A 26440-nucleotide genomic window follows, 5' to 3' on the forward strand; every position below is an offset into this window, starting at 1 on the left:
ATACCATCCCTACAGCAAAGCAACGGTGGTGGCAGTATCATGCTGTGGAGGTCTTTTTCAGTGGCCGGGACAGGGAGACTGGTCAGGGTTGAGAGAAAGCTGAATGGAGCAAATAACAGAGATATATTCTTAGCGAAAACCTGATCCAGAGTGCTCTGGACTTCAGACTGGGCCGAAGGTTCACCTTCCAACCAGACAATGGACACAGCCAAGACAACACAGGAGCGGAACTCTGTGAATGTCCTTGAGTGGCCCAGCCAAAGCCCTAACTTGAGCCCAATCGAACATCTCTGGACTGGAGAAACCCGACAATGGCTGTCCACCAATGGTCCCCATCCGACCTGACAGAGCTTGAGAGGATCTGTAGAGGAGAATGACAAGAAATCCCCAAATCCAGGTGGGCAAACCTTGTGGCATCATCCCCAAGAAGACTGGAGGCTGGAATCACTGAGTAAAGGGTGTCAATACTTATGTCAATACAAGATTTAAGTTTTTCTTTTTCAATAATTATTAGCAAAGATTTTGAACATTCTGTTCTCACTTTCTCGTTATGGAGTATTTAGTGCAGAATGATGGGGAAAAACTGGAACTTTTTTTATTTTAGCACAAGGCTGTAATGTAACAAAATGCATTGTGTATTCCACGACTCCTCAGACACAGGAGTCATGGAGTGCATAACATGATTCGCTGACCGGCTGAGAGAGCTTATGTCCCACTCACAACAGATTGTCATTCCAGGGGTTGTACTGGATTGGAAAACCATGGCTGCTCATTCTAAAAAAGAGTGCCCCCGCCCCGTCCACAGGTGGTTTGTGGTGTTACTGTTCAGCCCCCATTCTGTACAACAGAGCTTAGCTGCAGTACCAGACCCAATCTCAGACAAGACCTGTAAGTCGTTGGACTCTAGTCAAAAATACAGTATATTATGCTTAGAAAGGGCTAGAAATTCCAGACGTATCCCTCAGATGCCCGCCATAAAATACCTACAGCCCAAGAGTCAATACATTGACTCTTGGACAATCTACCTGCCGATGACATCACTGTTCATTACATAATGAATGACCTGCAAAATTTACTTCTTTCATTGTCTTAATAGATTATGTTGTGACCTGATAGAATTGAAATCTAAAAGAACACCAAGATTCATACATCAGTTAGGGAAGTCTGTTCCTGCAGATGAGCAGACCCATTGGAGTTACCGTATCCGGCAGAGCCAGGTACCGCTGAATCCCCGTTCACTATAACTGGATCTGGTGGGTTTCCGGCATAAATGCCGGCAGTGTGCCGTTAAAAAATTCCACTTTTCCAGAAGATTGCTGGCATTTATGCCGGAGACCCTTCAGATCCTGTTACAGTGAATGAGGATTTGGCGTTGTCCGGCTAAGACAAATTACTAAATGTGAATGTACCATAAGGTTTGTGCTGCTTATTTTATTTAAAAAAATCACCCATTTATTCTTTGTTTTGGTTATATTTTTACTTTCCAGCTTCAGGAATTTGAAACTGCCATAAAGCAGAGAGACGGGATCATCACCCAGCTCACCACCAATCTCCAGCAGGCGCGGAAGGAGAAAGATGACATCATGAGAGAATTCCTGGAGCTTACGGAGCAAAGCCAGAAGCTGAAGATCCAGTTCCAACATGTGAGATCTGTTGTATACTTACATTTCATAGTACCTGTCATAGGGTTCTGATTGATCAGATCTGACCAGTGAGATCCCTGTCGGTCCCTAGAACAGGGGACCTTACACAGGAGATATAAGTTAGGGTCCATTTACATGTCAATCCGCAAAACACGGACATCTGCCATGTGCGTTCTGCATTTTGCGGGACCGCATATGGCCGGCGCTATAATAGAAATGCCTATTCTAGTCCGTGGCTGCAGACAAGAATAGGACATGTTCTAATTTTTGCAGGGCCGCAGAACGGAAGTGCCGATGCAGACACCACGCGGTGTGCTGTCCGCATTTTTTGCGACCCCTTTGAAAATGAATGGGTCCACACCCGTTCCGCAAAATTGCGGAACGGATGCGGACCCATTATGCAGACATGTAAATGGACCCTAAATGAGCGATAACAAAATTATGAGCATGCTCATTCAGCTGTTTCCTTATCTGCAGTAGACAAGCAACAATATACTAATACGTATTATATATAAATGTGTACCTGTGATATATGAAATTTTATATTATAAAAGTCTGAAAAAACTCAAGCATTTTTAAAGGCTATTCACACTTCACACCCTTTTTTAAAAAATATTTTTATTACTCCCATGAATCCAAAATGAAAAAATAAGCTTGCTAAGAGTCTTGAGCAAAATCGATTAAAATAATTGCACAATAGATGCAAACATTATATATGGACTAAGCCCTCACTCTGATATGATAAAATCTGAGACTCTCAGCCAATATATTTTGATCAAAACACATCTGTGCCCACCTACCAGCGCCAAGGTGGTCTCACTCGGGCAGGTCCTACTCTACTCAGGAGAACAGACCCTACACATATAGTGTACTGCTCCTAGTCAACTCTGTGTGCACCAAGCAACCAATGAGAGGAGGAGCACGTATAGCTATATGTACCCATAGGCTAATCAAGGTCTCCTGTGAGATAGGTAGGGCAAAGGTGCCCAAAAATGCTACTCCCAAGATAAAAAAGAAGCGCATTCACACTTGAAGGTGCCATTCCTTCAAATGTTTACTAGAGACTAAACAAAAATTGCACAAAAAAACACCCTGCACGATATGATAAGTGGTATGCGGAGGTGCATGGCAAATTTTATTTAAAAAAATCACAGAAAATAATGCACTAACACAATAGTTGCAAAACAAAATCTGAGACTCTCAGCCAATATATATTGATCAAAACATATCTGTGCCCGCCTACCAGCGCCAAGGTTGTTTGTCAGTCAGGCAGGTCCTACTCGAAACCTACCTATGCATTTGGGAATCTACATTCATAGAAATGATGCATGGGCATCCCTTGAGGCAGTGCCGGAATAAGATCCTCCTTCTTTCCTTCTGTGCTTGTTTGATAACTGTCCCCACGTAGTCTTCCGGGCAGGATATGTGGCATCAGACCTGTCCAAGAGCCCCTGCTTGTGCTGATAAGTGTACAGGTGATTGCATTGGCATGCTCTGTTTTCTGTACCTGTCCTGGTGGTTGCAGTGCTTCTTTTTTATGTACAGCAGTGTATGTATCTCCATGCTAACAGACTACAAACAAACCCTGTGTAGTCTGATCCTGCATTCACTTTCCCAATCCATCCGCCTCCTACTTCTTACTAGCATACATTTGGTAGGTTACCAAGCAGTAGAGCACAGATGGATGAAGGTATGACTGTAGGACGAGACAACACAGTTTTTAGTCTGTCCATGGAAAACATAAGCCTGCGTAGGAGCTGTAGGCACAAAATGCTAGGATTAATTTTTTTGTAATCCGGGCTATTTGCAAAGGTGATCCATTTTTCTTAATGAATGTGGACGTTGCTGAGACAAGACGTATAGTAAAGCATGGAGTTCTGGATATATGGAAATACGCACGGACTTCCTACTGCTAACGTGTGCCGCCCCTGGGCAGTAATGTACGAGTAATTGGCAAACATCAGGTCAAACTGAATTATACTCTTCTGTGAATAGGTAAGTTTGACGCCGTGACCAAATAAATCAGCATCCCGCGGCTGCTTCATTTTATTTTCTATTTCAGCAGTCAAAGGAATAATAGACAATGCACGAGATATAAAAGCGGAACAAACGCATAAAAGGGGTTTGTCAGCAGGTAGTATCCAACGCTGGCGTCTCCTAGCAACTGGTGACATCAGCACAGGACGCCTCAGATTTACATCATTAATCTATTGCAGTTCAGTTAACTGCCAGTTTTCAACCACTTATAAACCATGCACATTTAGTGATAATATGTATAATAAGCTACATTTATTGGAAGAAGAAGAAATTGCATAAAAATAAAATAAAAAAAATCTCTCATTAAAGGAGTACTCCGCTGAGGACAGTCTCTGTTTTTAGGAAGGATACCTTGACAGTAAACTGATCTCAAAGTGACTCCTAGCAATCAGTGGAGAAACTGGGCAGTTTGCCTGCAGCGCCACCACTGGTGAAACTATGTATTACACAGTGACCATTGAAGTCAATGGGTTGTCTGTGTAATTCCAGACCGGGCTGGTCCTCCAGCACTTTTTCTAACCACTCTCTTCAGACAGCTGGAGGGTGTCTGCTGTACACTGTACGCACCTCAAAAAGCAGCTCTGCATGCTCCGTGTAGACACTGAACCAGCAGGGGTTGTCATTATTAATTGCAGCTATATCCCATTTACAGTAGTATATTGTGAAGTATAGAGCTTGTAAGGGAAATGGCTGATTCTATAAATGTGTAGGACTCTCTGAAACTTGAGACTATCTTAGGACTCTTTTTGGTATTTCTGGCGCAGATTGCAGCGCAATGGTTATTCGTGCCACAATCTGCACCTTTTCCCCCACTCACGCCGGATCTAAAAACGTGGGCAGGGAAGGGGATGGGCAGGCAGGCCCGTCTCAGTCATCATTTTCTGCGCCTGTTTTAGGCATAAAAAATAATCAAAATTTAAGTCTTACACTTAGGCTCCATTCACACATCCGTGTGTGTTTTGCAGATCCACGGATCCGCAAAACACGGACAGTGGCAATGTGCATTCCGCATTTTGCAGACCGCACATTGCCAGCACTAATAGAATATCCCTATTCTTGTCCGCTATTGCGGACAAGCATAGGACATGTTCTATTTTTTTCAGGATCGGAATTGCAGACCCGGAAGTGCGGGTCCGAAATTCCGGATCTGGATCGGAATTTCAGTATCGGAATTGCGGATTCCGTCGTGCGGCCCCATAGAAATGAATAGGTCCGCAATTCCGTTCCGCAAGATGCGGAATGGAATTGCGGATGTGTGAATGGATCTTAGACCGGCGGTGAAAGTTATGTAGAGGCCGGCACCCCTTCATAACTCAGGCGGATCCACCGTCGTTGCATGAGGTTATTAAGACCAGCATCTAAAACGCTGGTCTAAATAAATGAGCCCCCTTTATGTCTTTTTAGCAAGGATGTGCCCTAAGGCCCCTTTACACAGACCGACACAGGAGACAATTATTAGGAATGATCAGTTCCTTCCCGATAATTGCCTGTCCATCAGAGGAGGTGAGAGCTGCATTTACATGCAGCAGTCATCTCTGTATGGGGACGAGCGATTGCACGTCCTTACACAGAATAATTGGGCAGCAGATCGCTGTTTAGACAGCGCCCAGAATTTTTTTTTATTTAGGCCACCACATCAGTGATTGGCGACACCTAGTAACGCTCCTTGGTGATAATTGCCCCTATCAGACTAGAGCTAGATTGGGGTAACCCTGGGAGCAGTCTTATCAGACAGGATAGTTGAACTACAACATGATAATAAAGGATTATAACATAATAATAATAAATAAAATGAACCAAAAGTGTATACGAGACTTCCGGTTCTGGCGCCAGCATGGAAGGTATGTAAAGAGATCTCCGTCCTGTGTAGCTCAACAAAGCACGGTCTCCCCTACAAATTGAACTTTTCACCATCAGAAAAAGTCAGATCAAACGACTAATACTTCCATCTGTTGGCCTATGGACCGTTTTGTGATATTAATGGAAAGCAAGATGAAACAGAACCCCCCCCCCCACCCGCGAGCAGGCAATGTGCCATCTGAAGACAATATGGTGCCTCGAGGAGAGCGGAGAAGCAGAGCCGCCGGCCATTCTGGAACATGAGAGCCCAGACTTGAAAGGTTACAAACTATAGGTAGATTATAAGCAGCTGTCCCTGGAGGTCGCAGCCCGCATCTTACATGACTTGCAGGAGGCGTTGTCTTCCATGGTAACCCAATCTTTTGTGGCCCTGCAATCCGAAGTGTCTCAACACGTGGCACGCCTAGATGATCTACAGGCCAGAGTGGCAGCGGCAGAAGCTGATAATGAGATTGCAACCACAAACCTCCAGAAAACCACTCCTGGTGTAGCAGTCTATGCATTGTGGGGCTCCCGGAGACCATACTGGCGAAAGATCTGTGAGGTGGAGCTGCCGGTGGCTCTGGGATTGCCGGATCGCCATAAAGTGGAGAGAGCTCATAGAGTGGGACAAGGCCTAGTTTCAGACATTACTCATTGACAGACCAGGCCTCTCGTGGCTTCCTCCCACCTTGAAAGACCTCGGGAGGTGATGGTGAAATACCTCAATTACTCTGATATGCCGCCATATTGCGGGCCTATAAAAAAAGAGGGTCTTTGGAGACTTTTCTGCCAAGGTGACACATCTGAGAAGAGGTTTACACCCATCTGCTCTGTGCTTTACAAAAACCAAGTACGCTTCTCTTTACTATACACAGCGATACTGAAGGTCTTTCATTCAGATGGCGCATTGTTCACATTCAAGGAACCGGCGGAGGCCTTAAAGGCCATGTACACCTTTGGAGGCAATTTTTGTTTGATTGCTTTTCACTCATTTTTGGCTAAAAATCATATATTTTTAATTGGCCTTTATTAAAAATATTGAGCCATGTAGAGAACGTTAATACAAGCTACTTACTGATGTATTGTTATTATCCATATTGCTTCCTTTGCCGGCTGGATTCATTTTTCCATCACATTATACACTGCTTGTGTCCATGGTTATGACAATCCTGCAGTCCATCAGTGGTGGCCGTGCTTGCACACTATAGGAAAAAGTGCCGGCCTCTTTGGTGGTCAGGACTGTGAAAGAACATATAGGCTGGTGCTCTTTCCTATAGTGTGCAAGCATGGCTGCCACTGCTGGATTGCAGGGTGGTTGTAACCATGGAAACGAGCAATGTACAATGTGATGGAAAATAAATCCAGCCAGCAAAGGAAGCAATCTGGAGAATAACAATACATTAGTAAGTGGTTTATATTGCCTTTCTCTACATAATAAATGCTATTTGCAGAAGTAAGACAACCCCTTTAACTGTTTTTCTAGCTGAGTGACGGTTGCTTTCACTTTGTGCCAGTCATCTAATTTACATTATCTTTAAACTGCTAAACGTTGATAAACACTTAAGCCACAGTCTTATCAGTAAGATAAGGATTGAGCTATAATGAGTGTTTATAAGGTAAGAGAGCAGAGATAAGGAGCCCATCAGCTACCCAACTGACTGAAAAGAGAGAAAATCCACAGGCAGCTAGTAGAGCATCTCAGCTCTGTACAGAAAAAAGGGTTCCATATTGTCAATAAAGACCAATTAAAAAAAAAAGATTTTTAGCTCAAAATAAGTACAATGCAATAATAATAAAAATTGCCCCAATGGTGTACATAGCCTTTCAAAAGTCTGCCATGTCTTCAGTCTAAACCCCGTTCCCTTCCTTCGCCACCATCTTTTGAGATTTCACAAAATTTTCCCTCGTCTGCTTTCTATGCAAAGGTTCAATATTCTAGGCTCAGTGTCACACTCTAGTTATGTAATTAATCCATAGCCCCTGAGCAAAGGGGACCTTTAAAATTGTGACTTTGGTGTTTTATAAGCTGTAAGCCATAATCATCCAAATTATAACAAATAAAGGCTTGAAATATCTCGCATCGCCTGTAATGAGTCTCTCATATGTTAGTTTCACCTTTTAAGTTGCATTACTGAAATAAATGAACTTTGCACAATATTGTGTGTGTGTGTGTGTGTGTGTGTGTGTGTGTATATATATATATATATGTATATACACACACATATAGGCCCCCAGAGTACTAGAGTACATACCCCCAGGTTTTTTTCTTGCCCTTTTCATTTACAGAAAGGCACTAGATAATGGTGTCCACTTTTCCCTCTTTTATTCAACCTGGCTATAGAGCCTTTATCGCGAAAATAGGGGTCAGGAGACAAAAAAGAAGGTCTCTGAGTAGGACGCAGAGAAATTAAACATGCTTTGTTCACGGATGACCTTATGGTATTTTTGGAAAATCAGCAAAGAGATCTGGGCACCCTTTTTGATTCGGAACAATGTCAGGTTTTAGAGTCGATACCACTAAATGTGAATTACCACCCCTGGGCAACTCCTTGTTCAGAGGCGGAAGGGCTTCATTGACTGTTCCTATTGAAATAGCAAATAGATCTGTGAAATAGTTGGGTATTCATATTGGGAAACATCTGGAATCTTTGTATTCACTGAATTTCCCGCCCTTGACCAGAAAAATACTGGGGGAATTGGAGAAATGGATGAAGCTTCCGCTTACCCTGGGGGGACACTGTCAGCTGTTAAAAATGATGAGTATTCCTAAACTGTTGTCTCCCATACAAACCATACCACTTCATACCACTACTATACTAGAATCTGCCTTCAGATCCTTAATTTGGTCCACAAAGCGATGACGAATCCCATTGTCCAAGCTACAACTACTAAGGTTAAGTTTTCTGGGCATACGTACCGTAGTTACAAACTGGCTGGTCTTCTGAGATAACGGAAAAAAACTGTGGGACCAATTATCGAAAAATTATAACAACTTTATTTCAATAATATATATAAAATATGGAGAAAAAGGGCAAGATGGAAAAAGATATACATAGAAGCGAGGGGCAAAACCTCATTGGACAGCCATGTTACTCCGCAGAACTGTGATAACAGTCTCCTGATAAAAGGCTGCACCCTATGCCTCACAAAAAATCTTCTGAGACACTGTATGTACTGGCTATATGAAGCTAGCTATTACTCCAACTACATCTTAGAGGCACAATTGGTACACCCATTAACCCTGGGTTCTTTATTACACACTAGATTTGGTCTTTTACCTCCTTTGCTCAAACGTAGTTTTCTGGTAAAGGACACAATTGCAACTTAGAAGGCATCTCGGAAGCTTTTTGCTCTTCCATTTTTGCCTTCCAAACAAATGAGTCTCTGGGGTCACCTGGAATTTCCAGCGGGGACGTCTTCTAAACATTTTTTAGAAGTGGAAAGAGAGGGGTATTGGGCGGATTCGGAATATATGGAATACCCAGGAGAACAGGTATTTTTAATTTGAGGAACTTAAGAAGCTCCACTTCTTTATTGATGCTCAGTTTCTAGCCTATCCTCAACTAATGGGATTTCTCCGGCCCAGACTTGTCAATCTCTTTAACAAATTACCCTCTAATAGTTTCCGAATTATTCATAAGGCCATATTTTAATATGGCTTTCGATTTTCAGCAACTCGGGACAACCAGGCGAGAGTAACTAGTTGTCCAAAATGCAATCTTGAAAACTCTGATCTGTGCCATGGGATGTGGTTTTGTCTGGAATAGGTGAAGTTTTGGAAAACCATCCAAGCTCAAATCAAAAGGTACAGTTGCAATAAAAAGTATGTGAACCCTTTGGAATGATATGGATTTCTGCACAAATTGGTCATAAAATGTGATCTGATCTTCATCTAAGTCACAACAATAGACAATCACAGTCTGCTTAACCTAATAACACACAAAGAATTAAATGTTACCATATTTTTATTGAACACACCATGTAAACATTCACAGTGCAGGTGGAAAAAGTATGTGAACCCCTAGACTAATTACATCTCCAAGAGCTAATTGGAGTGAGGTGTCAGCCAACTGGAGTCCAATCAATGAGATGAGATTGGAGGTGTTGGTTACAGCTGCCCTATTAAAAACACACACTAGTTTTGGGTTTGCTTTTCACAAGAAGCATTGCCTGATGTGAATGATGCCTCACACAAAAGAGCTCTCAGAAGACCTACAATTAAGAATTGTTGACTTGCATAAAGCTGGAAAGGGTTATAAAAGTATCTCCAAAAGCCTTGCTGTTCATCAGTCCACGGTAAGACAAATTGTCTATAAATGGAGAAAGTTCAGCACTGCTGCTACTCTCCCTAGGAGTGGCCGTCCTGTAAAGAGGACTGCAAGAGCACAGCGCAGACTGCTCAATGAGGTGAAGAAGAATCCTAGAGTGTCTGCTAAAGACTTACAAAAGTCTCTGGCATATGCTAACATCCCTGTTAGCGAATCTACGATACATAAAACACTAAACAAGAATGGATTTCATGGGAGGATACCAATGAGGAAGCCACTGCTGTCCAAAAAAAAACATTGCTGCACGTTTACAGTTTGCACAAGAGCAGCTGGATGTTCCACAGCAGTACTGGCAAAAATATTCTGTGGACAGATGAAACCAAAGCTGAGTTGTTTGGAAGAAACACACAACACTATGTGTGGAGAAAAAGAGCCACAGCACACCAACATCAAAACCTCATCCCAACTGTGAAGTATGGTGGTGGGGGGCATCATGGTTTGGGGCTGCTTTGCTGCGTCCGGGCCTGGACGGATTGCTATCATTGAAGGAAAAATGAATTCCCAAGTTTATCTCAACATTTTGCAGGAGAACTTAAGGCCATCTGTCCACCAGCTGAAGCTCAACAGAAGTTGGGTGTTGCAACAGGACAACGACCCAAAGCATAGAAGTAAATCAACAACAGAATGGCTTAAACAGAAGAAAATACGCCTTCTGGAGTGGCCCAGTCAGAGTCCTGACCTCAACCTGATTGAGATGCTGTAACATGACCTCAAGAAAGCGATTCACACCAGACATCCCAAGAATATTGCTGAACTGAAACAGTTCTGTAAAGAGGAATGGTCAAGAATTACCCCTGACCGTTGTGCACGTCTGATCTGCAACTACAGGGAACGTTTGGTTGAAGTTATTGCTGCCAAAGGAGGTTCAACCAGTTATTAAATCCAAGGGTTCACATACTTTTCCCACCTGCACTGTGAATGTTTACATGGTGTGTTCAATAAAAACATGGTAACATCTAATTCTTTGTGTGTTATTAGTTAAGCAGAATGTGATTGTCTATTGTTGTGACTTAGATGAAGATCAGATCACATTTTATGACCAATTTGTGCAGAAATCCATATCATTCCAAAGGGTTAACATACTTTTTCTTGCAACTGTATATCTAGGCGTCATTGTGCCAATGGTGCCAGAACTCATATTATGTCACATCCTCCTCTCCTCCATAATATCCTACTAGCGGTGCCTCTTTGAAGACTGGCTACAACCTCGTCCTCCATCAGTCTCGGAGGTCATATGTTAGGTTAAAACTTGCTTTAATATGGAGAGAGTGGAAGCTGAGCAATATAAAGGGAAATTTATCAAACCATTCTTCGAGAGGTGGTCGGCTTTCATTACTGTGGTGTTCTCTGATTCTGACATTAGAGACCTAATGCAACCATTCCTTACCTCTGTGTCATAATGTACTGCCTACGTTTGATGGCTCATTGTAGAGGAGAGAGCGGTTTGAAGTTTAAAAGGGGGGGGGGGGGGGGGGGGGCTTGACCTTCAGCATTGTACTATTTCTTGTATGATATGCTATTTTTACTGTACAACGTCAAACATGGTCTGTTACAAACTAATAAAAAAATGTATTCAATAAAAGATGGTAAAAATAGAAACTGCACTGAAAAAGTAGAAATAAATTAAATAAAAAAATTCTAAATAAAAATAGAAATAAAATAAAATTATAACGTAAATATAAATTGAAGATTATAAACACAATATAAAATAGAAATTAATAAAAAAAAATATAAAATATATATATATATACAAGTCCTTCTCAAAAAATTAGCATATTGAGATAAAGTTCATTATTTTCTGTAATGCACTGATAAACATTAGACTTTCATATATTTTAGATTCATTACACACAACTGAAGTAGTTCAAGCCTTTTATTGTTTTAATATTGATGATTTTGGCATACAGCTCATGAAAACCCAAATTTCCTATCTCAAAAAATTAGCATATTTCATCCGACCAATAAAAGAAAAGTGTTTTTAATACAAAAAAAGTCAACCTTCAAATAATTATGTTCAGTTCTGCACTCAATACCTGGTCGGGAATCCTTTTGCAGAAATGACTGCTTCAATGCGGCGTGGCATGGAGGCAATCAGCCTGTGGCACTGCTGAGGTGTTATGGAGGTCCAGGATGCTTCGATAGCGGCCTTAAGCTCATCCAGAGTGTTGGGTCTTGCGTCTCTTAACTTTCTCTTCCCAATATCCCACAGATTCTCTATGGGGTTCAGGTCAGGAGAGTTGGCAGGCCAATTGAGCACAGTAATACCATGGTCAGTAAACCATTTACCAGTGGTGTTGGCACTGTGAGCAGGTGCCAGGTCGTGCTGAAAAATTAAATCTTCACCTCCATAAAGCTTTTCAGCAGATGGAAGCATGAAGTGCTCCAAAATCTCCTGATAGCTAGCTGCATTGACCCTGCCCTTGATAAAACACAGTGGACCAACACCAGCAGCTGACATGGCACCCAGACCATCACTGACTGTGGGGACTTGACACTGGACTTCAGGCATTTTGGCATTTCCCTCTCCCCAGTCTTCCTCCAGACTCTGGCACCTTGATTTCCGAATGACATGCAACAGTCCAGTGCTGCTTCTCTGTAGCCCAGGTCAGGCGCTTCTGCAGCTGTTTCTGGGGAATGCGGCACCTGTAGCCCATTTCCTGCACACGCCTGTACACGGTGGCTCTGGATGTTTCTACTCCAGACTCAGTCCACTGCTTCCGCAGGTCCCCCAAGGTCTGGAATCGGTCCTTCTCCACAATCTTCCTCAGGGTCCGGTCACCTCTTCTCGTTGTGCAGCGTTTTCTGCCACACTTTTTCCTTCCCACAGACTTCCCACTGAGGTGCCTTGATACAGCACTCTGGGAACAGCCTATTCGTTCAGAAATTTCTTTCTGTGTCTTACCCTCTTGCTTGAGGGTGTCAATGATGGCCTTCTGGACAGCAGTCAGGTCGGCAGTCTTACCCATGATTGCGGTTTTGAGTAATGAACCAGGCTGGGAGTTTTTAAAAGCCTCAGGAATCTTTTGCAGGTGTTTAGAGTTAATTAGTTGATTCAGATGATTAGGTTAATAGCTCGTTTAGAGAACCTTTTCATGATATGCTAATTTTTTGAGATAGGAAATTTGGGTTTTCATGAGCTGTATGCCAAAATCATCAATATTAAAACAATAAAAGGCTTGAACTACTTCAGTTGGTGTGTAATGAATCTAAAATATATGAAAGTCTAATGTTTATCAGTACATTACAGAAAATAATGAACTTTATCACAATATGCTAATTTTTTTAGAAGGACCTGTATGTATGTATGTATGTATGTATATATATATATATATATATTAAGAGAATTTTTTTTTAAAGTAAAACAAAAATAGAAATAAACAACTTAAAATATTATAATAAATAAAACATTAGACGATTCTGACTATAAGCATAAAGTAAATCGGAGTCAAGCATCCAGTTTCTGTGTATCAGGAGGGCCTTTAATTAGACTGCTACTTGTTCTTGTCGTTCTGCAGCTACAGGCAGGCGAGACCTTGAGAAATACCAGCCACTCCAGTACCGCGGCAGATCTCCTGCACTCGAAGCAACAAATACTCACCTATCGGCAGCAGCTGGATGACCGGGACCACCACCTCAGTCGGTGCCAGAAGGAGAATGAGGACTTGCGGACACAAGTTATGTCCCTGCAGGATCAGATTCACAGTTTACAACAGGTCTGTATGATTGAAAACTTAAAAAAAAAATTTTTTTAATGCAAGATTGATCCATATCAATAACCATAGAAACGAGAAGTGCATAATGCGATGGAAAAATGGATAATAACAATACATTAGTAAGTGCTAACTTTCTCTACATGGTACATGCCACTTGCTGAAGTGAGACAACCCCTTTAAAGGGAACCTGAGATCACCATAATGCCTCCCCAACCGCCCTCAGTACTTCACAGCCATAGTCATCATGTCTCCAGCGATGTCTTTGCATGTTTTATACGATGGAAAACTTTGCCAAAAAACAACTTTATTCATCCTGGGCAGCGTATGCAAATTGGCCACTTGAATTCATGGTGGCAGCCATCTTGACTCTCCAAGTGATAGTAGACATGCCCTGTCCTGCGTCTTTACCCATGACTGATAACTTAGTGCTTTTTTTCTTCAGGTGCGATGTGCCTGAGATCCTGTGCATGCGCCTTTCTGTTTCATTTTTAGCGTGAGCCGATCTTCAGTGTGACCGGTTTCAGAGGCGCACTGCGCTGACTGACTCATTGTGCAGGCGCCGACTCCCGGGAGTGAGCTTCTGAGTACACTGAAGATCGGGTCACTGCAAAGACGCTAAAAAATAAGTCAGAATGGCGCATGCGCGGATCTCGGGCACACCGCGTCTGAAGAATAAAATCACTGAACCGTCAATCAAGGGGAAAGTGGCAGGACAGGAGCGCGGCTAGCTTGACCTTGAGTGTCTAGACAGCGGCCCTCTTGACTTTAAGCAGCCAATTTGCATACGCAGCCCGGGGTGAATTACTTAAAGCGGTTCTCCAGCAATAAAAAAAATTAAAATACTTAAATATTTTATAATACATAAATATATTTACAAATATCTTTCATTACTTAGAATGCCTTGTTTTGTCTGGGGAGCAATCATTAGGAGAAATAAAATGGCCGCCGTCCTATCAGTACACACAAAACCTGTCCTAATCACACAGGAGGGCAAGTTACTTCACCACAATGAGCTAAAGAGCTGCCTCATCCTCCTCTCTGCTTGTCAGGAATCATGATCCTGAATAGTGATGAGCGGCAGGGGCAATATTCGAATTCGCGATATTTCGCTAATATTTTGGACGAATATTCGCCATATATTCGTGAATTTGCGAATTCATGATCTCCAGGCATTATTTTCTTGATTGCGAAAATTCGCATAAAATTCGCATATAAATTTTCGCATAAAAATTCGCATGAACTGGTATTTCCACAAAAATCGAATATTCGCAATTACGAATATATTTTGCGATATTCGAAATATTCGCGAATTCTCGAAGTGCCGATATTCGCGATTAAAATTCGCAACTCGAATATTCGAGATCAACACTAATCCTGAATACAGGTGACTCTCTGTGGGAATGGAGAAGATAAGGAGACATGAGAGGAGGTGAGGTAAGGCTAATGAGCAGCAGCACTTGTTTACAGTCTCCATTACCACAGTCTGTCCTGTCTGTCCTCTCTGTACTTCATGTCTCCTCATGAACTAAATTCCCCAGAGATTCAGTTCTTATCTGTATTCAGGATCATAATTCCTGACCAGTGGAGAGGAGGAGGAGGAGGATGAGGCAGCTCTTTACCTCAGTCTTGTAAAGTAACTTGTCCTCCTGTGTGATCAGGACAGGTTTTGTGTGAACTAATGGGACAGCGGCCATTTTGTTTCCCCTGATAATTGCTCCCCAGACAAAACTAGCTGTTATAAATGATGAAAGGTATTTGAGAATATGTTTATTAAAGTAATATTTAAGTATTTTAATTTTCCTAATTCCCGGAGAATCCCATTAAGTTGCTTTTGACAAAGTTTTCCATCGGATGAAACAGGCAAAGACCTTTTTGGGAAGGAAAATTAGTGATTTCAGGTTCCCTTTAAGGTTTAGGCTTTCTTCTTTTGGTCACTCGCCTCAAAAATGTCATTTAAAAGTGTATTCCGCTTTCTTTTTTTATTTTTATTTTTTCACTTATTTGTTTATATTATAGGAAATAATGCACATTTCTAATATACATGTATTTAAAATTCTGTATACATACCTTTCTTATATCAGGCAGTTGACCCCTGCATGCAGTTGAATGGTATAGCCCATGTATCAGTCCCATGTAATGTATTCCTGGCCTAACTGACTAATGACATCGGTTATGTGACACTCTTCACATCATATAATCCCTGACATTCAGTAAGCCATAGTGTTACATGACTTGCCTGTCCTGGGTCAGCACATGGGACACTTCCATGTGATAAGCAAATAGGACTGGAATAATTCGCTTTATTGTGGTTATTACAGTAACTACATTACTCTGTGTATTTACATGGCTGCTTGTCTCTAGGTGATGTGATGTTGTTAATAAAGTTTAGTGTTAAAAAACACAGACACTGACGGACATGATTAGGTGCTGCTGCAGGTAGTAATACTGTATATACAGTATATGTTCTGCTCCTCAATACAGAACTGGCAGTTAAAGGGGCTGTCCAGGTTCAGAGCTGAACCCGGACATATCCCCGTTTTCACCCAGGCCGTCCCTCTGACATGAGCATGAAATGAAATGCTCCGATGCTCTCCTTTGCGCTGCGATGAATCGCGCAGGGCAAAGGCTTTTTCTGGAGATCTGATGATGTACCGGGCTCTCCATGGCTAAAGCTAGGGGGAGGCTTTAGCGATGTGCTAGCCTGTAAAATGGCTAGGGCAGCACTGTTCCCAGGGAACACTGCTAGGCGGAAACCTCCGCCTAGCAGTGTCCAAAAAAATAAAAAAAACAGCCCTTGCCCTGCGCGACACAGCGCTGGGCAAGGGAGAGCATCGGAGCATTGCTTATATCAGGGGGCCTGTTTGGGTAAAAAAGGGACATGCCTGGGTTCAGAGCTGAACCCCTTTAACTGAAAGCAAGATCACATGGCACATATGAGGGTCACATGAAGAATCACATGACTGACGCCATGTTTCTTCCTATCCAGCTTTCCTATGCATTTTACATGACTATTTTTCTTCTTTAGGGAGAGGCTACTGTATGGATATTATAAAGGTCTGTGAGCAAAATTTTAAATAGATGTATATTTGAAAGTTGTTCAGCATCCAATTGTCTACATAAATAAATGTAATCATTAAAACCGGAATACCCCTTTAATTAACACATTAATGGTCATATATCGATCATTATATAATGGTCATTTTATTCTTATAGCAAGAATACTCACCATCCTCTCCTCAGCACACAGAAATATATTATCACCTTATAGTGTTAGATTTTATTAGTAAGTCATAGGCGGGATATCTGCCTCCGGGGCACAGATTACTTATTATATCCTTATTATGTACAAATGGGTCACCCGCCCTGAGAGTGCAGCAAGATCCTATACAGCGCTGCCGTGGTATAGACACTGTCATGTAACTGCATTAAAAGGGTTTTCCGAGATTTAAATACTGATGACCTATCCATGGCCTTCTCTCTTCCCTAGGCCAGTGACGTCACATTCATCGGTCACGTGGCCTAGGAGCAACTCAGCCCCATAGAAGTGAATGGAGCTAAGCTGCGATACCAAGCACAGGTCTTCAGGCTGTGCCTGGTATCGGGCATAACCACTACTGAAAGTAAGAAGCTGTGCCTCGTAAAAAGATTTTAAATAAACCAGCAAAGGTCTTCAGAGTCAGAACTCCACCAAGCATTTAAAGGGGCTCTCTCACTTCAGCAAGTGGCATTAGTCATGCAGAGAAAGTGAATACAAGGCTTTTACTAATATATTGTTAACCCCTTCCTGCATTATCATGTACGTGAGCGAATGTGGCTCCTTGCCGCATCCTCACGTGCATATAAGTGATGGCATCGGGCAGGTGCAGGAGCTGCACCCACCCGATCCGCAGCACGGGCCCGGCTGTTACTTTCACGTGCGGCAGTCAGCGCTGACTGCGGCATGTGCGGGGTATACAGAGGCAGGGTGCTTCCTCTGACTCCTTCGCCCCCCTGCGCTGCGCTGGCAGGGGGTCGATGGTTGCCATGACAGCCCCGATGCCTTACACAGGCATCTGAGCTGGCAGCCTACGGAAGCCCAGGAGATCCAGCCTGAGTGCTGGGTCTCCTAGGCAACTGTCAGCATCTCACTGTGAATTGAAACGGGGATCAAACCCTGAAAAGATGAAGTCCCACAGTGGGACAAATATAAAAAGTAAAATAAAGTGAAAAAAAAAGTGTTTTTTTTTTTGATAGTAAAAAAAAAAAAGCGTCCTTTTTCCAAAATAAAGTAAAAAGAAAATTGTTAAAAATAGGGAAAAAAAGAAAAGTAGACATATTACATATCGCTGCGTCCGTATAGACCAGCTCTATAAAAATATCACATGAACTAACCCCTCAGGTGAACATTGTCAAAAAAGTTAAATAAAAACAGTGCTAAAAAACATTTTTTTGTCACCTTACATCACTAAAAGTGCAACACCAAGCGATCAAAAAGACGTATACCCCCCAAAATAGTAACAATCGAACCGTCCCCTCATACTGCAAAAAATGAGCCCCTACCTAAAACAATTGCCCAAAAAAAAAAAAAACTTGGCTCTCAGACTATGGAGACACTATAACATGATTTATTTATTTTTTCTCAAAAATATTAGTGTATAAAACTTTAATAAATACATAAAAAGTAGACATATTCGGTATCGCCACGTCCATAATCACCTGCTGTATAAAAATATCACATGACCTAACCCCTCCGGTGAACACCGTAAAAAAAATAAATATAAAACTGAACAACGTAACGCAATCACAGTCAAAACTGACTGCAATTGCGAACCTACTCACGCGGGTTTGCCGCAACGCATCCGGACCTTATCTGGACACGCTCGTCTGCAAGGGGTCTAAGACAATCGCCCAAAAACTAAAAAAAAAACTATGGCTCTCAGACTATGGAGACACTAAAACTATATATTTATTTTTTTGTTTCAAAAATGATATAATTGTGTAAAACTTACATGATATCATTATGTAAAACTTACATAAATAAATAAAAAGTATACATATTAGGTATCGCTGCGTCCATAATAACCTGCTGTATAAAAATATCACATGACCTAACCCCTCAGATGAACACAGTAAAAAAAAAAAAAAGTGTGTTAAAAAAGCAGTTTTTTTGTCACCTTACATCACAAAAAGTGTAATACCAAGCGATGAAAAAGTCATACGCACCCCAAAATAGTACCAATCAAACCGTCATCCTATACCGAAAAGAATGAGCCCCTACACAAGACAGTCGCCCCCAAAAAAAACTATGGCTTTCAGAATATGGAGACACTAAAAAATATATTTTTTTTCAAATATGCTTTATTATGTAAAACACAAAAAGTAGTCATATTTGGTATTGTCGCGTCCAACCTGCTCTATACAAATACCACATAATCTAACCTGTCAGATGAACATTGTAAATAACAAAAAATATAAATGGTGCCAAAACAGCAATTTTTTGTTACCTTGCCTCACAAAAAGTATAATATAGAGCAACCAAAAGTCATATGTACCCTAAAATAGGACCAACAAAACTGCCACCTTATCCCGTAGTTTCCAAAATGGGGTCTTTTTTTGGAGTTTCTATTCTAGGGGTGCATCAGGGGGTCTTCAAATGTGACATGGCACTCCAAAAACCATATGGCATTCCTTTCCTTCTGCGCCCTGCCGTGTGCCCGTACAGCAGTTTACGATCACAAATGGGGTGTTTCTGTAATCTACTGTTAACCTTTGCTTTTGTTACTGGAAAAAATGGATCAAAAAAGTGAAATTCTAAATTTCAACTCCATTTTCCTTTAATTCTTGTGGAACACCTAAAGGGTTAACATAGTTTGTAAAATCGGTTTTGAATACCTTGAGGGGTGTAGCTTCTAAAATGGTTCTGTTGTTCTAAAATGGGGTCATTTTTGGGTGGTTTCTATTATGTAAGCCTCACAAAGTGACTTCAGACCTGAACTGGTCCTTCAAAAGTGGGTTTTGCTTTTAAACTTCTAAGCCTTCTAACGTCACAAAAAAAGAAAATGGCATTCACAAAATGATCCAGACATGAAGTAGACATATGGAGAATGTAAAGTAATAACTCTTTTTGTAGGTATTGCTGTCTATTAAAAAAGTTGAGAAATTGAAATTTTTGGTAAATTTGGTATTTTTTTTTTACTGCCATGAAGTACAATATGTGACGAGAAAACAATCTCAGAATGGCCTGGATAAGTAAAAGCATTTTAAAGTAATTACCACATAAAGTGACAGATTTGCTAAAAAAAAAGACCTGGTCCTGGAGGTAAAAAGTAGCTTGGTCTTGAAGGGATTAATATCAATATTGCCTCCTTTGCTGGCTGGATTTATTTTCCCATCACATTGGAATCCAACAGTGGTGGTCGTGCTTGCAGACTATAGGAAAAAGCGTCAGCCCCTCTGGTGGCTGAGACCGTGGGATCTCACATAGGACTGCGCTTTTTCCTATATTGTACAAGCAAGACCACCACTGATGGATTTGCAGATTGGTCGTAACTAGGGTTGTTTTGGGTATCGAACTTGCGATACGATACCGGGATTTGTCTTTTATCAATACTAGGCTGTGCTACTGCTCAGCCCAGTATCCTAGAATATGGATCGCGCTTCCCTCAGCAGCACAGGGAAGAACGAAGCCGTCTCTCCCTCCCCCCGTGCTGCTCCCGCTGCAACCAATGAGAGGGGAGGGACTATGGCCACTGCGCCACCAATGATAACTAACGTTTAATACATTACAAATGCAGCATTGCCGGCACCCGACCTCTGACAGGGCGCCGGTAATGTGTTTCTGCCGCCGGCTGTATTTGTATATTAAACGTTAATTATTATTGGTGGCGCAGTGCACCCCCCCGACACCAGTATTAAAAACATTGGTGGCGCAGTGCGTGACATAGTACAGCTTGTTTTTGGTTGTGCATACTGTTGTGTGTACTTTGTATACCTTGCATATTTTATTTGTTCAATAAAACGAATAAAAATAAATAAATAAAATCATTGGTGGCAGTGGCCACAGGGTCCCCTCACCTCCTCTCAGTGGTGGCAGTGGCAGCTTCTGATCGGAGCCCCAGCAGTGTAATTGCGAGGCTCCGGTCGATTACCATGGCAGCCAGGATGCTACTGAAGCCGTCCATAGTAATCTCCCTGATTGTCACGGACGGTGTACAGGAAACAAGACAAAGCAACATGCATATATGACTCACTGGATCCAAAGCTAAGGAACCAAAAGGGAGACCCCTGCATAAGACCTGAGACTTTCCCTGGCTGCTCAGCCTATGCAAAGATCCCAGAGGTGGATGGTTGCATATCCACGTACCTCGACTATATAACCCCTGAACACCCTACAATAGTGAGGGGACACGACCACCGGCTCCCTACACCAGACACGGAGGGAGTCAGGGTCACCTGGGATCCAGCAAACAGAAAATAACAGATAAATGTTCAGCACTTAACTTTGTAGCAGACTGGAAAACAGGATCAGCATGCACACACACTCCAGGAAGTAGTATAAGCCGCCCAGTAATGCATTATGGGGAGGAATTTAAAGGGAAGCAATCAGTCCAACTACATGACAGCTGAGAGAGGCTAACGAGATGAGGAACTGAACAGCACAACAAAGAAAACTCAAGGAGGAGGTTCTGAAAGGCTTCTGTCAGAGCTTCTCAGCTGTCTGGTTGTGACAGTACCCCTCCCTCTACGAGTGGACTCCGGACACTCAGAGCCCACCTTCTCAGGATGGGACCTATGGAAAGCCCTGATGAGACGAGAGGCCTTAATGTCCGTCACTGGGACCCACATCCTCTCCTCAGGACCATAACCCTCCCAATGAACAAGGTACTGAAGAGAACCGCGGACAAGACGAGAATCCACAATCCTAGAGACCTAAAATTCAAGATTCCCATCAACCATAATCGGAGGAGGAGGCAAAGGCGAGGGTACAATGGGTTGAACATAAGGTTTCAATAAGGACTTATGAAAAACATTATGGATCTTCCAAGTCTGAGGAAGATCAAGACGGTAGGCAACAGGATTGATGACAGACAGGATTTTGTAAGGCCCAATAAACCTAGGACCCAACTTCCAGGAGGGAACCTTCAATTTGATATTCTTGGTAGACAACCACACCAGATCACCAACATTCAGGTCTGGACCAAGCACACGTCTCTTATCTGCCACACGCTTAAATCTCTCACTCATGCTCTTTAGATTATCCTGAATCTTTTGCCAAATAGATGACAAAGACGAGGAGAATCTGTCTTCATCAGGTAAACCAGAAGACCCCTCTCCCGAGAAAGTCCCAAACTGCGGATGAAACCCATATGCACCAAAAAATAGTGACTTATCAGAGGACTCCTGACGACGGTTATTTAAAGCAAACTCAGCAAGGGACAAAAAAAAACACCAATCCTCTTGATTCTCCGCCACAAAACAGCGCAGATATGTCTCCAGATTCTGATTGACGCGCTCTGTCTGGCCATTCGACTGCGGGTGGAAAGCAGAAGAGAATGACAACCGAACCCCCAAGCGAGAACAGAAAGCCTTCCAGAATCTGGAAACAAACTGCGTGCCCCTATCAGAGACTATGTCTGAAGGAATACCGTGCAATTTGACAATGTGATCAATAAATGCCTGCGCCAGCGTCTTAGCATTGGGCAAACCAGGAAAAGGGATGAAATGCACCATTTTGCTAAAACGGTCCACCACCACCAGAATCACAGTCTTCCCCGAGGAACGAGGCAGGTCCGTTATAAAGTCCATGGACAGATGTGTCCAAGGACGGGAAGGAATGGGTAAGGGAAGGAGAGGACCTGATGGCCGTGAATGAGTGACTTTGGCACGAGCGCAAGTCTCGCAGGCTGCCACAAAACCCTCAACCGACTTACGAAGCGCAGGCCACCAGAATCTCCGAGCGATGAGATCCAGTGTGGCTCTTGCCCCCGGGTGCCCAGCAAGGACCGTATCGTGGTGTTCCTTAAAAATCTTGTCTTAAAGCGAGAGGCACAAACAACCTCCCAGGAGGACAAAGATCAGGAGCCTCTGACTGGGCTGCCTGCACCTCTGCCTCCAATTCAGAAAAAAGAGCAGAGACCACCACACCTTCAGCCAAATTGGGACCCGGGTCTTCAAAATTCCCGCCTCCCGGAAAACAACGTGACAGGGCATCTGCCTTCACATTCTTAACTCCAGGGCGGAACGTGACAACAAAATTAAACCTAGAAAAGAACAAAGACCATCTGGCCTGTCTCGGGTTCAGACGCTTGGCTGACTCCAAGTAGGCCAGATTTTTATGGTCAGTAAATACGGTAATAGGGTGTCTGGCTCCCTCTAGCCAATGGCGCCATTCCTCAAAAGCCAACTTGATGGCCAACAATTCCCTATCTCCCACATCGTAATTTCTCTCTGCGGAGGAGAGTTTTTTAGAGAAAAAGGCACACGGTCGCCATTTGGCAGGAGAGGAACCCTGAGACAAGACCGCCCCCACACCCACCTCAGAAGCATCAACCTCAACTATGAAGGGTAAAGAAATATCAGGTTGCACCAAGATGGGAGCGGAAGCAAAACCTTCCTTGATATTAGAAAATGCCTTACGCGCCTCTACCGACCAGGAAGAAAAATCTACCCCCTTTCTGGTCATATCAGTGAGTGGTTTAACAATAGAGGAATAATTAAAAATAAACTTCCTGTAATAATTGGCAAAGCCCAAAAAACGCATCAGCGCCTTCTGATTCTCAGGAAGCTCCCACTCAAGCACAGCGCGGACCTTCTCGGGGTCCATGCGAGAACCAGAAGCGGAGAGAAGAAACCCCAGAAATTGAATTTCTGGAACCGCAAACACACATTTTTCCAGTTTCGCATATAATTTATTCTCCCGCAGGATGAGCAAGACCTGACGTAAATGTTCCTTATGAGTTTTGAAATCAGGAGAAAAAATCTAAATGTCATCCAAATACACTAATACAAATTTTCCCATCAAATGATAAAAAATGCTGTTCACGAAATGCTGAAAAACGGCTGGGGCATTCATCAAACCAAAAGGCATAACCAAATTCTCAAAATGGCCCTCAGGGGTATTGAAGGCCGTCTTCCATTCGTCTCCTTCTCTGACCCTGACCAGGTTGTATGCCCCTCTTAGATCTAATTTGGAAAAGACTTTAGCCCCAACAACCTGGTTAAACAGGTCAGGGATCAGAGGAAGCGGATAAGGGTCACGAATAGTGATACTGTTCAGCTCCCTGAAATCCAGACAAGGTCTTAAAGAACCATCTTTTTTCTTAACAAAGAAAAAACCAGCGGCAACAGGTGACTTCGAGGGTCGTATGTGTCCTTTTCTCAGACTCTCAGAGATATAAGCACGCATAGCGATCCTCTCGGGTTGGGAAAGATTGTATAAACGAGATTTAGGCAGTTTGGCGCCTGGGATGAGATTAATAGGGCAATCGTACTCCCTGTGCGGGGGCAAATCCTGAACTCCACTCTCAGAGAAGACATCCGAAAATTCTGAGAGAAAAGATGGTACAGTCTTAGTAGCAACCTCAGAAACAGATGTCATGAGGCAATTCTCTCTGCAAAAGTCACTCCAACCATTTATTTGCCTCGCTTGCCAATCAATGGTGGGGTTATGCTTAGTGAGCCAGGGTAGCCCCAACACTAGAGGAGTAGACAAACCGCTAAGGACGAAACATGACACATCCTCAACATGAGCATCACTTACAATTAAACGGATATTGTGAACTATGCCCTTTAATGATTTCTGAGAAAGTGGAGCGGAATCAATAGCAAAAACAGGAATATCCTTTCCCAAAGTGCGCACCTGGAAACCATGAGTTATCGCAAATTGATTATCAATGAGATTGACCGCTGCTCCACTATCCACAAAAATCTCACAAAAAATGTTCTTGCTCTCTAGCGCCACCCTAGCCGGTAGTACAAAACGGGAACTGCAAGCAAACGGAAAACCTTCAATTTCCCCCTTAACCCTGCCAATAGTAACAGACGGAACATTTTTAAAATATTTTTTCCTGTTTGTTTCTTTATTACTCCAAGAAAACTGCCTGAATCTCCTAGAGGGACAAACATTTGCCAAATGATTTATACCTCCACAACAAAAACAAACCCTCCCATGCGAGCTGAATCTTCTATTGTCAGAAGCAATCAACCCCAGCTGCATGGGCTCCTGCTCAGAAGGGGCTGACAGCGACCGAGACCCCTGCGCACAGAATGAGACCGCTGCACTGTCCTGGGACTGAGTATGACAGGAAGGGGACATCTCTCCTCTCTCTCTAAGACGCCTGTTAATACGAACGGCCTGAGACATAGCAGAGTCCAAAGAAATAGGCCTCTCATGAAAGGCAAATGCATCTTTCAATCCCTCTGAAAGACCATGGCAAAATTGACTTCGGAGTGCAGCATCATTCCAACCAGTATCAGCTGCCCATCTCCGAAATTCTGAGCAGTATATTTCTGCGGATTGTTTACCCTGGCATAGGAGACGTAGTCTAGACTCCGCCAGAGCAATACGATCCGGATCATCATATATCTGACCCAGGGCTAAAAAGAATTCATCCACTGAACGGAGGGGCCGTGCCCCCTCCGGCAGCGAAAAGGCCCAGGACTGAGCGTTACCTCTGAGCAGCGATATAATGATCCCCACCCTCCGTTCCTCATCACCAGAGGAGTGGGGAAGAAGGCGAAAATGGAGTTTGCAAGCCTCTCTAAAACGCACAAAATTCTCACTACCCCCGGAGAACGTATCCGGGAGCGAGATCTTAGGCTCAAAACAAACTCCATGAACGCAAGCTGAACCGGTCACTTGAAGCTGAGAAAAAGTCTTACGGAGATCAGCTACCTCCAATGAAAGACCCTGGAAGCGTTCAGCCAAAAGTGAAACCGGATCCATGCTTGAGACGGTTTTGGCGGCTTATAATGTCACGGACGGTGTACAGGAAACCAGACAAAGCAACATGCATATATGACTGAGTGGATCCAAAGCTAAGAAACCAAAAGGGAGACCCCTGCACAAGACCTGAGACTTTCCCTGGCTGCTCAGCCTATGCAAAGATCCCAGAGGTGGATGGTTGCATATCCACGTACCTCGACTATATAACCCCTGAACACCCTTACAATAGTGAGGGGACACGACCACCGGCTCCCTACACCAGACACGGAGGGAGTGAGGGTCACCTGGGATCCAGCAAACAGAAAATAACAGATAAATGTTCAGCACTTAACTTTGTAGCAGACTGGAAAACAGGATCAGCATGCACACACACTCCAGGAAGTAGTATAAGCCGCCCAGTAATGCATTATGGGGAGGAATTTAAAGGGAAGCAATCAGTCCAACTACATGACAGCTGAGAGAGGCTAACGAGATGAGGAACTGAACAGCACAACAAAGAAAACTCAAGGAGGAGGTTCTGAAAGGCTTCTGTCAGAGCTTCTCAGCTGTCTGGTTGTGACACTGATGCTGTGTGCACAGGGCAGCAGGGAGAGTGTGAGGTCCTATTCACCCTAATAGAGATCTATCAGGATGAATAGACAAGGGATCAAAAGACCCCAGGTTCTGGCCCCTAAGGGGGAAAATAGTTATTGAATAAACTGCAAAAAAAAAAAAAAGAAAAAAAACACACCAAAATATAAAGTATAAATCACCCCCTTTTCTTAATTTTACATATAATATACACTACGTGCAGAATTATTAGGCAAATGAGTATTTTGACCACATCATCCTCTTTATGCATGTTGTCTTACTCCAAGCTGTATAGGCTCGAAAGCCTACTACCAATTAAGCATATTAGGTGATGTGCATCTCTGTAATGAGAAGGGGTGTGGTCTAATGACATCAACACCCTAT

The 26440-nt window shown here is 42.9% G+C and overlaps 1 protein-coding gene across 10 annotated transcripts in view; it reads left to right on the top strand.

Annotated features, from left to right (window-relative positions):
* AKAP9 (A-kinase anchoring protein 9) overlaps positions 1–26440 on the top strand; it is a 241452-nt gene that overhangs the window by 49517 nt on the left and 165495 nt on the right. For all 10 annotated transcript variants that reach the window (XM_044292951.1, XM_044292944.1, XM_044292945.1 and 7 more), the window contains 2 exons: positions 1488–1643; positions 13366–13563. In XM_044292951.1, coding sequence (XP_044148886.1) covers positions 1488–1643; positions 13366–13563 — 354 coding nt within the window. The remainder of the gene's footprint in view (positions 1–1487; positions 1644–13365; positions 13564–26440) is intronic.

Source organism: Bufo gargarizans, chromosome 5, assembly GCF_014858855.1.
Source record: "Bufo gargarizans isolate SCDJY-AF-19 chromosome 5, ASM1485885v1, whole genome shotgun sequence".
Classification (NCBI taxonomy): Eukaryota; Metazoa; Chordata; class Amphibia; order Anura; family Bufonidae; genus Bufo; species Bufo gargarizans.